This window comes from Podarcis liolepis (assembly GCF_965112155.1).
Source record: "Podarcis liolepis genome assembly, chromosome: 9".
In the NCBI taxonomy this organism is placed as follows: Eukaryota; Metazoa; Chordata; class Lepidosauria; order Squamata; family Lacertidae; genus Podarcis; species Podarcis liolepis.
In genome coordinates, this window is record NC_139564.1 from 21523691 (window position 1) to 21537321 (window position 13631).

At 39.0% G+C, this 13631-nt stretch overlaps 1 protein-coding gene across 6 annotated transcripts in view; it reads right to left on the reverse strand.

Annotated features, from left to right (window-relative positions):
* Nucleotides 1-13631, reverse strand: part of PPP3CA (protein phosphatase 3 catalytic subunit alpha) — a 189697-nt gene that overhangs the window by 64271 nt on the left and 111795 nt on the right. For all 6 annotated transcript variants that reach the window (XM_083459240.1, XM_083459238.1, XM_083459236.1 and 3 more), the window contains exon 3: nt 8631-8755. In XM_083459240.1, the coding sequence (XP_083315366.1) occupies nt 8631-8755 (125 nt within the window). The remainder of the gene's footprint in view (nt 1-8630; nt 8756-13631) is intronic.

Consider the following 13631-nt stretch of genomic DNA (forward strand, 5'->3'; position numbering starts at 1 on the left):
GGTGCCTGGAGGATATATATACTGCATGAAATTTCTCATTTCTTTGGACTTGCTGTGGACACACCATGCAGGTGCCTTTCTGCTGTTCCGGAGAGCAGAAATAAAGAACTCTTTCTCTGAACCAAGCCTCGGTGTCATTTGACTTCCTTCCTCCTGTCCAGGAGCAACGCAGACCCAATCGGTGAACTCCAATAAGGCTACACCATTACCCCAGTATGAAATATAGAATCATAGAATTGTAGAGTATGAAGGGACCATGAGAGTCATCTGTTTCAACCCCCTGCAATGCAGGAATCTGTTGCCCAACGTGGAGCTCGAACCCACAACCCTGAGGTTAAGAGTCTCATGCTCTACCGACTGGGCTATCTCAGTCCCAATAAGCATTGCACCAGTCACTCACTGTCAAGCATATCAGATTGGTTAAGGAATGTGCAGGAGTACATGTAGTACTCCACTTTCCAATTACAAGAACAATTAGGAAAATTTGTATTTTTACCTTTTTTCCAGAAATCCCAGGACATTATCTGACTCATAATAGCCAGTGTTTCAACTCAGAGCGTGCCAGAGCACAAATGGAACAGAATGTTGGGCTGTGGGATTTCTGTTTCCCTTTAACACACTTGAAGACTGATGGAAAGGGTTTTTCAGTGGCAAGTGATATATATACTTGTGTTTATGTGTGTGTGTTTGCACAATGCAGCCTGTATTTACTAGCCAGTACACAGACAAATTGCTAGTAGCTGTTCTTACACCGTATAACTCACTATATGAAATTCAAGACACTGTTTTCTGCCTGGAAGTCAGCCTGGAAATTTCTGAACATCAGCCGCTTTCGCAAGGCTTCCAGTAGAGGATCTATGGTGGGAAACTGCATGAAAACACTCTCACTACCAGCTGGCATTTCAAGCCTTGAGGTTTTGGATGACTAAGGAATAAGGTCGGGCTGTGCAAATTCGAGGACTTCAAAACTACTTCAGGTTTGGCTCCCATCTTTGTATCTTTCTCCCCTACCAAACATTGCTTTAAAATCCTTTGCCATTTCTTCAAAGACTCAGACAGCCCGACATTCTTTGTAATTGTGGGATGAACAGGTACAAAGGGAAATGAAAGAGCTGTGCGTGTGTGCATGCACCAACGAAAGCAAGATACAAGATATTCTCCAAATATTTTAGAAGTTGTAATCCGATGGGGATGATAATAAGTCTGATCTGAAGTTAAAGCCCTACTTCTCTCAAAAAGGCAAATGCAGCTATTGGGGGCAGGGGGAGAGACAAACACTTGATCCTCAAAACTCCCTAGAAGCACAAGATATAAAACATTTATATACCGGGCTTCATCCTTTTGGATTTTAGTGTGGAATGTAGCATACAATCAGTACAATAAAATACAGCAACGATAAAAGCTTCTGACAAGACCCTTAAAACCACCATGACATTTGCACAGGTTAATGTGACTGAGTAAATTAGAAGTCACTGAATTGGTCAAGCCCTGATGGACTGTTACTGCTGCCTGAAACCTGTTATGAGTACAGTCTTCTGGTGATTTTAATGTTGTGTTCTTTATTATGCGACTTGACTGCATTTCACATGCGGCCTTGACATTTGCTGTGTAGCTATTGCATGGTGCCCTGGGACGATTCTAACTAATAAACCCAATGAATAACAATTTATTTAATGATTCCACCTGGTGCCAAAAAGATGGAAGTTTTGGTGGCAGGAAGATTTATTTGGGAAGAGCATTCAACAACCAGGGCACCATTGTCGAAAATGTCCTCTCCCTTGAAGCTGAATGGCATACCCTGAAAGGAGACCAGTTTGCAAGGGCAGTACTTACTCTCTCTCTCTCTCTCTCTCTCTCTCTCTCTCTCTCTCTCTATATATATATATATATATATATATATATATTAAGCCACTGCGGACAGAGCATTATTGTTCTGCTGGCTAAGCAAAGGTTCTCCACTTTTGACAAATGTAGACCCCTCAGCTACACAACTACCTATCTACCAAGAACTCATATATCCCCAACGGCAGCAAGAATGTTACCAGCCCAGAGATGGAAGGAAGGAGAAATTCCAACAAAAGAAGCATGGCAGATGAAACTGATGGAGTATGTGGAGATGGCAAAACTGACCAGGAAAATCTGAAACCAGAAAGATCAAGTATATTCTAAAGACTGGAGTAAATTTGTAATTTATTTAAATGACCACTGTAAACAGTTAAAATCTTTGGCAGGGGTGTAATGACACTTGTAATGTGGAATTATTTATGGTAATTATGTTTATATAATAGATGGATAATGGTAAAAGATGCAGCAAATTTAAATTTAAATATGGAACCCATGGAGGGAGGGAAGGAGGACTGGAGGTTCAAAAGAATCTTGTATTTTAATGTTTGAAATGGTTATGTTTTATATGTATAAAAGTATCAAAAACTCAATAAAAAATTATAGAAAAGAAAAAATAACTCTTATATCCCCCTTGTTTTGCTGCTTGCCTGGGATTGTCAGGAAGCAGGTATGCTATAATACATAGTACAAATTAGTACAAATCAGAAGTCCTTGTTTAAGTTCTTGCCACAAACTCACCATGTTTAAGTCCTTGTTTAAGTTCTTGCCACAAACTCACCATGTGATCCTGTGAAGGGGGCACCACATCCTAGCCTCATGGCATACAATTATTAGAAAAATAATACTCTCCTTTCAGGGCTGTTTGAAGGATTACAGCAACACTGATAAGGCATATGAAGACCACCCAAAAGCACTGTGTTATGTATTATGGGTCACAAGTTGTGCAGGCCAGTAGTAGCACAAATAGGAAGTGCTTCCTTCGTTTCATCATCTTTCTAATCTGTACGCTTTAATCAAGTGTGTCATTATCTAGCTTCCTTCCCACAACCTGCCCACAAGAGGCAGTAAAAAAGAAAACAGAAAAAAGTCCTAATAACAAAACTGCAAGATTTGCAAGCCAAATAAACAATAAACAAAACCTAACATCTTCACTTAATGCATGGGAAAGGAGGGCATTTAAAAGTGTGTGTGTGTGTATTTCTTCAAGATTTTATTATGCTGTACAGCATTTATTTATTTCTGCCATGTGTATTTAATAGAAGTTTGAAGTGCTTTATTTTCTTTTCCAATGCATTATTAAATTTCTTCCACCCACCTTGCATAATTTCCAGGCCTTGCTCTTAACAATAGGGACATTTCCTTTATGCACTCTCAACCTGAAAGAAATTATTTGCAGCCTACATGCAAGAATTCCACCCACCATGGAAAAAAAAGAGCTGGAAGGAACTTTCAGTTCAAGCCCTCAAAGAAAATTTGGATAGTGTCTACGTAACATAGCCTCAAACGGCAGAAGGCTAAAACAACCTAAAATTCAACAAGGCTAAGAAGAACCAGTGTGGACCATATGAGCCTTGTTTTCTGCCATTCTGTATGCAAGAATGACTTCAATGCATGAGAAGACCCAACTAGATTCAAAGTGGATCACAATTTGAACAGGAGTTAGCAAGTTGAAGAAAGGAAAGAGATCAAATTGCATTTCAGGTTTGACTTACAGTGTAGCTTAGTACAAAATGCAGCAGGAAGGTATGGAGTTGAAAGTTGGGACTTGCCATTTTCTTCTGGTCAGAAGGGAGTAAGGTTAACTCCTCTTCAGGAAGAAGGCAGGGCCAATCAGGGAAAAAAGACCATTTATGTCCTTCCTGGAAAGGAGGCACCTTCCAGTTTCACAGCTTGACTTCAGCACAAAAATTGCTTATAAAGAAAAGGCTGTGGCCAGATTAACGACTATTTTGTTGATGACAAATGTAAAGAATATGGGGAGATAGGAAGTAGGAATCCAACAGTGTGTCCAACTAAGTCACTTGGAACAGCTAAGATACACAACGTTTGCTGCGCCAGTTCAAAATTTATGATTTTATGGTGTTTTAATGTTTTTTTTAATTGTACTTTTTGGTGTGGTATTTTTCTTAGTGATTTTTTCCCCTTGTAAATAAATGATTGTTGAAAGCCAGGGCCATAAATGACCCTGAGAGCAACAAGGTGTGATGGCATGCCGCCAGCAGTCACAGGGACACTGGTGTGTGTGTGTGTGTGTGTGTGTGTGTGTTTTCAATTTAAAAGAGGGAAAGTAGGAAAAGGCCATTTTTCAGAAATGTTAAGTCACAGGGGGAAAAAATGTTTGTGTGTGTGTTTATTATTAAGAAACCCTGCACATATAAGTGAAAATGGGACAGAGTAAGCTGATGGCGCACTCATTGGAAAGGGGAACAGAATGGGACTAGACTGGTGCACCCATCCATAGCAACTGCTGAGAAGGTTCTGTCCTTGGTACCTGTTAACCATATTGTTATAATGGTGGACCTGATGGCATGGCATGATATCCAGATAGGTTCATTAGGATACATGTGGTCCTTCAAATAGCCTGGCCCCAAAGCAAAAAGACCAGTACTTTGAATTTAGCTCAGGAGCAAACAGGTATGTATTGTAAGTTGGGTGTTACACGCACAAATCGCTTATCCCCACCAGATGTCTGGCATCTGCAATCTGTATCTGATGAAGATTCTTAACTGTTTTCAGAGGCAGCCCCCACACAGAGTCTGGAAGCAACCAGTGTGTGTATGATTGTAGCCAAATCTGCTTTCTTTGGGTGGCTTCCTGCTTTACGGACATTCTCCACAAACTGAAATCATACCATGGTACGGTATTTGCTGTCTTGCTGTCTTATCGTAAAGCTTGTTATCTACTATATATACCATCAAACTCTAAACAATGCTACTGCATAGCTAACTATTCTCCATAGTGTTAGCTCCTCCCCAATCTGTATTCTTTGCATTTACCTCTGCTGAATTTCATTCAATTCAGTTCTCCATTTTGTCAAGACAATTTCAAATCCTAATACTACCCTCAAGGGTATTTGCAGTATATCCTCCTTTTATGTCAACTGCAAATTCCCTAAAGTGCACAAGCTTTTTTTCTTTGGTAATGTCGTTATCAAAAGTGTTAAACAGGACTGGATACAGGTGCAGATTGTACAAGGAATATAGCAAGCTCTGGGTACCATGGTGGCTAAGCCTGAAATTGGACCGCATTAGTTTCAAATGAAATTATTCATATAAAGGTCTTTAACAAGTCTAAAATATAACTTATTAGACACTAATTCCTCCCCTATTCCATAACTAAATTTATTATCTTGACTAATGTAGACATTGCCTTTATTTTGGTGGTCAAAATTTTCCACCTTCAGTAGAGATAAGAAGCCAGACATATAATTAACCCAAAGCAATGGCAACAATTTATGCTACAGACAACATTAAAGATCACACATTTTAAATATCATAATAATAATTGTAATTCTCCCCCGCTGCTGCAAAGTGACAGTTTATAATAATTTAATTTGACTTCGTGCATTCAAAGACAATGCATTGGGGTCTATTCAATGCTACTTTGAGGGAGGATAACTTAGTTGGAAACAGCCCATTGTTTCTTGCCAAGTTGAAAGGACATCTTTTAAGAAAAGCATCTGCTAATCTCTTCCTAAAGGATGTCAAGCCATAAGATCTACCGTTTCTCTTCTTAGCGGATCTCATCATTAAAGTAGATTATACTTGCTCCAGAACATTAATCTGCTATTGAACCTTCCCAAGGGGAATTTCACAAGCCCCTCAAGGAGCCAGCTGGGGTTGTGGGGAGACATTCAAACTCTTTCCTAAACTGTCAGCTTTTATTGTAAAATCTCTGGCTCTTTTATTTCAAGATTCCACATATAAAGATGTGCTCTTCAATTTTATGTATTGGAAGGTGCAGAAAATACACTAACAGATACAATCCAGTTGCTCAATAAGAAATAAGCCTGTCCTAAACTAAGGAGTGTGCTTGGCACTTATTTTTAATTTTAAAAACAAACTAATATTTTATCAGGACTATCTCATATGTTCAGTTAACTATATTTCTACTATACCCATATTGGCCATGAACCCTTGGCTAAGCATATGCCATGTCTCCACAACAAAGTTTTGACAAGAGGCTTGAATATGAGGCTTTTTAACCTGGTTTAAGGGGTTTGCCCAAACACATTTCCTCCTATTACTGTTCCAATTACTATGTACTACAATGATCTATCCTTGTTTAAGAGAATTTCCTCAAGATCATCCAGAACAGATTTAAATCCTTAGCTTGCTTTAGCTATTTTTAAGCAAAACATACTCAAGCAAAAGAGGGTGCATAGAAAAAGCATGAGGCTGGTGAAAAGGAGTTCACCGACCAATTTGACAAAATCTCTTTTGACTGGACTCTAGAACTAGGCTGGCACAGTCAGTACAATCAGTAACCACTGGTTTCTGATGTCAGGCAAATTCAGCACTGGCCTGCAAACAATGGATGTGATAGAACTACCCTGACTGATTTTCGTAAAGCCTTAGTGAATGAATCTTGCAATGTTATCTATCATCTATCATCTATCTATCATCTATCTATTATCTATCTATCTATCTATCTATCTATCTATTATCTATCTATCATCTATCTTGCTTTGTACATTTTTATCCTGCTTTTCTTCCAAAGGGCTCAAGGCAGTGCTCAAAGTTCTCCTAAAACTCACAATATCCCTGTGAGACAGGTAAGGTTGGGAGAGAGTGAATGGCCCATGGTCATGCAGCGAACTTCATGGCTGAGTGGCGACTGGAACCCCAGTCTCTCCAGACTTAATCCAATACTCCAACCACTCAACAGGAAAAGGGTTTAATCCAATTTCCTCAGAAAGATGTTGGGTTTATCACCCTGTGTGCAGAATATGGTTATCTGTCTTTAATATACTTTCAGTATATTAGATAATACAATATTCAGTATATTAAACTTTCACCTTTCAGTATATTAAACTTCAACTTTTCATTTCTCCATGTGCCACAACCCATAGTTTATGACTGGGGGATGAGACCCTTCTCTCAGCACTCCTGCTGTGGGTGGCAATGAGGATGAGAACACAAGAGAAATCTTTCTCTACTGCAGCACCCCATCTTTGAAACTCCCCCCGGGGAGTCTCCTTCTCTGGCCATGTTTAGACAGAATTTAAAGACAATTTTTATTTGTTCATTTCTTCAGAAGAAGACTGGAAAATTCAGGCACTACAGGTCTTAAAAACCTGTCATTTTCATTGTTGTTTTGGATAAGGTCTTTTCAAAGTTTATGTTGTTAGCGGCCCTGGGCACCCTTCATTTAGGAAGGGAAGAATATAAACTTAATAAATTAAACATAAAGCTTTGACAAATGCCCTGAAATAATGGTAGCATTTGCACTTTTCCTCTTCTGTGCTACATCCACTTAATGCTCTTGGATTCTTATATTAGCCATTGGATGTGGATCATGAGCAAAATGATTCTTTGGATAACTATAGTCTAAAAAAGGTTCCATTCTTTGCTAATCAGAGACTAATACACCTAGATTTACACCACCCGAGAACTGCAGCTGATAATGAGGCTAAAATAGTACTCCAAATTATGGGATCACCAAAACTTAATACTTGCAGGCTTTAGTTATGAGCAAAAAAGTAGGAGAGCATTTATGCTTGGTTATCTTAATGTTCTGTCATTTTGCTAAGTGGCCCATTTAGTAAAGCTCTCTTAATGAACAGCTTTGTACCTGTGGAATCAAGAGAAACATAACTTTGGACTATATTCTTTCATATTAGTGAGAGGCTAACACTTCCTTTCTTAAGATCTCTAACAATAAGGCACACTGAAATACTGATATCTTGCGGTTTATGGGATGACTCTCATTTCACTACTAAAGAGGTAGATTTTTTTAAAGTCTTCAATACAAATTATAAAACAGATGATAAAATAAATTTTCTCTTGGCTCCCCTGTTAATCTTACGTTTTCTTTGTAAATTCATTATCCGAAGTCTATCAACTTTTACTGTTCTGTGACCATGATAAAATCTGTCTCTCCCACTAACCACTACAATATGAAGATTTACAATACTGTAACAAATAATTCATCACCCAAGAAGGCTAACATCATGTATTAGTTTTCCCCACTCCACTCACAGTGCTGGGGACCCTAAGAACTGATTTAGGTGCTTACCAAAAGACTTGGACTAGAAGTTTTTAACAGTTTCCATTGAAAGGGAAGCCCTCAAGTTACTTTTGGAAGTCCTCTTTAATTTCAAAAGTAACCACCAAGTTGCATGAAGGGGTTGCTGTTTGAGAAATCCATGCCCAAAGGTGATGAAAATGGTTGCATACTTCCTCTAATTCCAGCCAAAACGCAAAGGTTGTTTTACAGTGCCATGAATAGACATTAACACATTGAAATACAGTTTCAGGTTTTGAGAAAATAAAATAAAGCAGCTCAAAATTTGGTAAAAGTAATGTTTTCATTATTCAAAATTTTGACAAATGAAATTTAAATAAGTAACTATGGCCAGAAAACATGCACACACTTTGCCTGCAATAATTCAATGGTACATTTCATGTGAAACATTTCTTTACAGAATGTTTGCTACAGTAATATAGCGGTAAGACATGCAACCATGTGTTCACTAGAAAAGAGCATTTAAAGGGGGGAGGGGGTGAATCAAATAAATCTGGACACAAATTAATTTCATAGCCAAAGTGAGAAATAAAACTTACTTCAATACTGAAGTACCCTCTGTCAACATAGTCCCCTAGAAAAAGGTATCGTGTGTTGGCAGGAGAGCCTCCCACTTCAAAGAGCTTCATCAAGTCAAAGAATTGTCCATGGATGTCCCCGCAAACTGGAAGAGAGACACAAGTGGAAAGACCAATTTATACAGAACATTATGAACACAGCTATACTTCTAAATCCTTAGGCAAGTCCTAGGCTCTGTGGTTTAACCCACAGTGCCACTCGTGTCCCACAGTGCCACCCATGTCCCAATCCTTACCTAGGGTTTATTGTAATGTTTTAGGGCCTAAACAACTTGCATCAGACCTGTCTAGTGTGGTATTGCCTACAATGGGTGCACTGGCATGACCCACCAAACCAGGCTTCCTATGGTTGAGTCTGCAGATGTTGGACTACAACCCCCAATATCCTTAGGGTTGCATGGTCAAGGAATCCGGGGGTCTGGATCTTGTCTGAAGCCTGGAGAGGGGCTAGGGCCATGCCAGGACCCCCCGGGAACCCCAGGGGTGAACACCAGTCAATATACATTGATGGGAGTTCTCCCTGCTGGTTGTTTACCCTTCCAGGCTTCCTGCAAGGTGGGGCAGGAGCCAGATATAGTTTTGATACCAATGCCTACATCAATACCAGTCACATTTGTGTATTTTAATAAAGTTATTGCCAAAATTTGCCCATTAACATTTGAACTAAATTCTGTCTCCACTTTCCATTTGGGGCTCGAAGCACAAGTTCTAGTGTTCTGAAGGAAGGAGGAAAAACTTTTATCTGTCTACTTTCTTCATGTTATACATAATTCTATACATAATTCTTCTTGGTACACATGATTTTATATCATGCCACCTCTTTCTCAAACTAAAATGTCCCAATATTGCAAAACCTTTCCTTATAGGGGAGTTGCTCCACTTCCTTCATCATTTTGGGTTGCCCATTTCTGAACCTTTTCCAACTCTACAATGTCCTTCTTGAGTGAAATGACCAGAACTGTACATAGTATTCAAAAAGCGACTGCACTATAGATTTGTATAGCATTATCATGATATCAACAGTTTTATTTTCAATTCCTTTCCTAATGATCCCCAGCACCAAATGATTTTCTCTCAGCTGATGCACACTGGGCTTAAATCTTCATTGAGCTATCATCAACCCTAAGGTCTCTCTCCTGGTCACTCACTCACTGACAGTTCAGACCCCCTGAGTGTATATGTGAAATTAATACCCCCCCCTACATACATCACTTTACTCTTGTTTACACTGAATTGCATTTGCCATTTTACTGCCTTTTCACTCAGTTTGGAGAGGTCCTTCTGGAGCTCTTTGTAATCCCTTCTAACAATCCTGAACCGTTTTGCATCATTAGGAAACTTGGCCACTTCACTAGTTCACACTTCTTTATTTACGGAGATCATACGCTACTGAGTGATAAATGTCTCAAAATTAGGACTTAGAAGAAAAAAAGCCACTTATTTACAGGGAAAGAAAACTATGGTGTAGTACATGTGCTTTTAGAGAGGTTGCACTAAAATTTACCATGCCATACAATACAAACATTACTCATATTTCATTGTCTTTCCCCCCACAGCATTGTAAATGCTACCCTGACTCACTATCTAAAGGAAAACTGCAAATTAGCCTTCTTTCCCCTCCTCTAATCATTAGGAAAGCCCTTGCCTGACAGCTACAAGAAATCAATGCGGCAACTACGGCAATGGGGATGTTCTTGGAGCCCTTACTCACATTGGTTGATATATGAAACCAATGTTACTACTGTTAAAGCAAATTATTCCTTGTTTTTCCTCCTATTCTTCTACATCTAGTAAGTGGCTTGAGGATTTCAAAACACAAAACGCATGCATGCCAACTTTATTCTAATTCTATTGCTCTGAGCTCATTGATGGCCATTTTCATGTTATTTGTCTGCCACAGATTTCCAAGAGTTATATCGCACCTTTGAAAGAATATGTAATAAACACAGCTAAATGAGGGGAAGGAGGAAGTCATGAATATTTGAGGGGGGAAAGTTACTGCATCTTCAGAAACAGCAATCCAAAAAGAAAAACAGCAGTAGTCATATGTAAATTTAAAAAAAGAGTCCTTAAAATGTTGGTTGAAATAAAGCAGTTTTTGCTGTATGAGAGGGTAGGTGTAACCACTGTGTGATAAAAGGGTAGAACACTTGAGACTTTTTCATTTAGATAAAGGTGAGTCAAGGAGGATGACAGAGGTGCGTGAAATTTTGCACGGTGCGGAGGAAGTAAACCGGTAGCTTTTCTCCATGTTTCATAGTACTGGGTCATCTGATGAAACTGAATTGTGGGAAATTCAGGACAGAAAAAAAGAGGACTTCTTCCTAGAGCACATAGTTAAACTATGAAATTTTCTTCCAACAGATATCATAGTGGTCACCAACTTGGATGGTTTTGGAAGGGGATTAGAGAAATTCCTGGAGGGAAAAGCTATCAACTGCCTCTAGTGGATACTACTGAACACCATCTTCTAGCGACCAGTGAAAGATACCTTGCTTGTGGACTTCCCCAGAGGTATCTGGTTGGCCACAAGAAGAAGAATCCCATACTAGATAGGTCTCTCAACAGAAGCCAGCAAGGCCCTTTAGATTTAGAAGGGGCTCAGGACTGTTCTCAGGTAAGCCCACATAAGGAAGAAAACATCAATGAATGAAAATGCATCCATAGTTTACTATATAAAAAGCAATGGCAGATGTATACAGAGATCAGGCAGTCAAGGCAAGCAGGAGAAGGCAGTGGTGCTGGCCTTCAAACTTGAAATATGCAGAGCCAATCTGAACATAGTAAACATCATGAGATGACGTGGGCCTGAAACATAAGCTATTCACTTTGCCAAAGCCACACATTTCAGAGGACAATAGGAAACAGGGAAATTTGTTGTATAACCAATATAACCTTCTTATATTCAGAAGCCAGAGACACTGTTTTCAACAAGGGTTACTCCCAGGTAAGCATAGATAGGATTTATGCCTAAATCAAGAATAAGCTTCTGTCCTTTCCTCACTCATAAAACAACTATGTGTTCAAATAATCAAATACAACATTAAATGAATGACATCAAATGCAGAATTAGCTTATAGTGAAAAATAGAACTCCAAATAAAAATAACCCTACATACTTTATCCCATCTCCAGTAAAGAGAACCAATAACTAACCCTTGCATTCCAATAAAAAATAATTATTAGACAACTTAATTAAAACGAGTATTTAAAATCTAATGAAATGTCTTAAGATTCTATTTTTTTTATCAAAAGCAATTTCTGTAGCTCCTATTAAGAACATTGCGATTTCTCTGCTCTGCACAATTTAGTTTAATAAAGCCATTAGATCCATTTTACCAGCTTACCTCTCAGTTAATGCAATCAAAATGTATACACAGTACAACTTTATTATGACAGAAAATACATTTTGAGAGAAAGAGGAGGAAAAAATCGGCACAGTAGGAAAGTATCTGAATGCAGTTATCCTTTCATGATCTGATTTCTTCAATGGCTGCAAATGGATGCAATATTATTTATTGGGTTTCGAGATGAAAGCTTGCTTTGCCGCCCACAGATACTTATTAAATATTTTATCTTGAAAGCTGCAAAAACAGAGCCCAAGGGCTTTTAGAGGAGAGCTCTCCCGTTTAACTTACAGGGAACACTCTTCTTGCTATTATGCTACAAGCTGCTATTGGCCCTGCCACTCTGAGGTGAGGCCAGGCCAAATAGGCTCCTTTGCCTTCATGAAAACACACATACTCAGACAGTCTTCAGTCACATGGCATCATAGTGCGACATCCGTATGAGGGGGAAAAACCCCACACCAAGTGGTTGAATTTAAGCCCTTAACAGCTGCTCCTTGTGGTTGTTTCTGGATAAGAATTAGTATATCCCACAGTGAAATTCTTAAAAGAACCCCCCTCTTAACTGAAATGCATTGCAGCTGCACTATGTCTCTCCCATCAATTTACAGACCATCTTGCATCCTGGTGCCATTTAAACAACGCAACTTTTTTTTGCACATACCCTTTTCTCTCCATATCTCCAAATCTCTCTGCCACAATGAGCTGTCATGTGCATCAGCAATGCTGTAGTATATAGAAGTGAAAATATATTTATATTTGTTTCATGCTGTAAAGCAGAAATTGCTTCCAAGCTTCAAGTTGTTTTAATGGGGTAACTTGACAGATTGCACCAGCTGACCTCATCCCATCTAGATGCAAAAAATAGGTTCTTCATCAAGCATATATTTGATGGTTGGCTGAAATAAATGACTGGGGTGGTGCATATGGCTCTGGTGCCACATTCTGTGTTAACAGTTACCACTTCCTCCTCCTGCTTCCTGTCTTATCAAAGCAGCTTCAAGCATGCCAGAGTTTGTTTTGTACATGTGTACACAGGAGGCTGGGTCACATATGGAAGAGTGCATTCTATATTTTTGGCTGAATTCCACTGGCTAATTTAAAATCTGCAGTGTGAGCTACAAATAAAAAGAGGATCCATCATCCCCAGATAAAATCTCAATGGGATATTTCTACAAAGAATGGGAAACATGAATGGGAAATGAAACAAGGAGGTTTAGAAACAGTTGCTGAGTTCATGGCATCCTTTCTTCAGGAGATACTGAATTTCAGAGCAGCTTGCTGTTATTACTCTTAAAGCCAATTACAAAGATAACTATGAGGTATTTAAAACCTCATAGTTCACTCTCAATTTTGTCTATTGTCTAAGAGGAAAGCAACAGTTACAACCTATATGTTCAAAGAGGCCACCACAGCTGGACTTGCTTGACACATACATTCCATCGGTAGATAACCTCATTGTTTGTTAGCAGTTTACAAACATAAGATCCAGCAAAAGGCATATCTAATCCAGCATCCTGTTTCTAACTGTGGTTAACCAGATGCTGTGTCTCAGCCCATAAGCAGACATAAGCTTGCCCAGGAAAGATACGACTGCACCCAGCTTTTGACAGTCT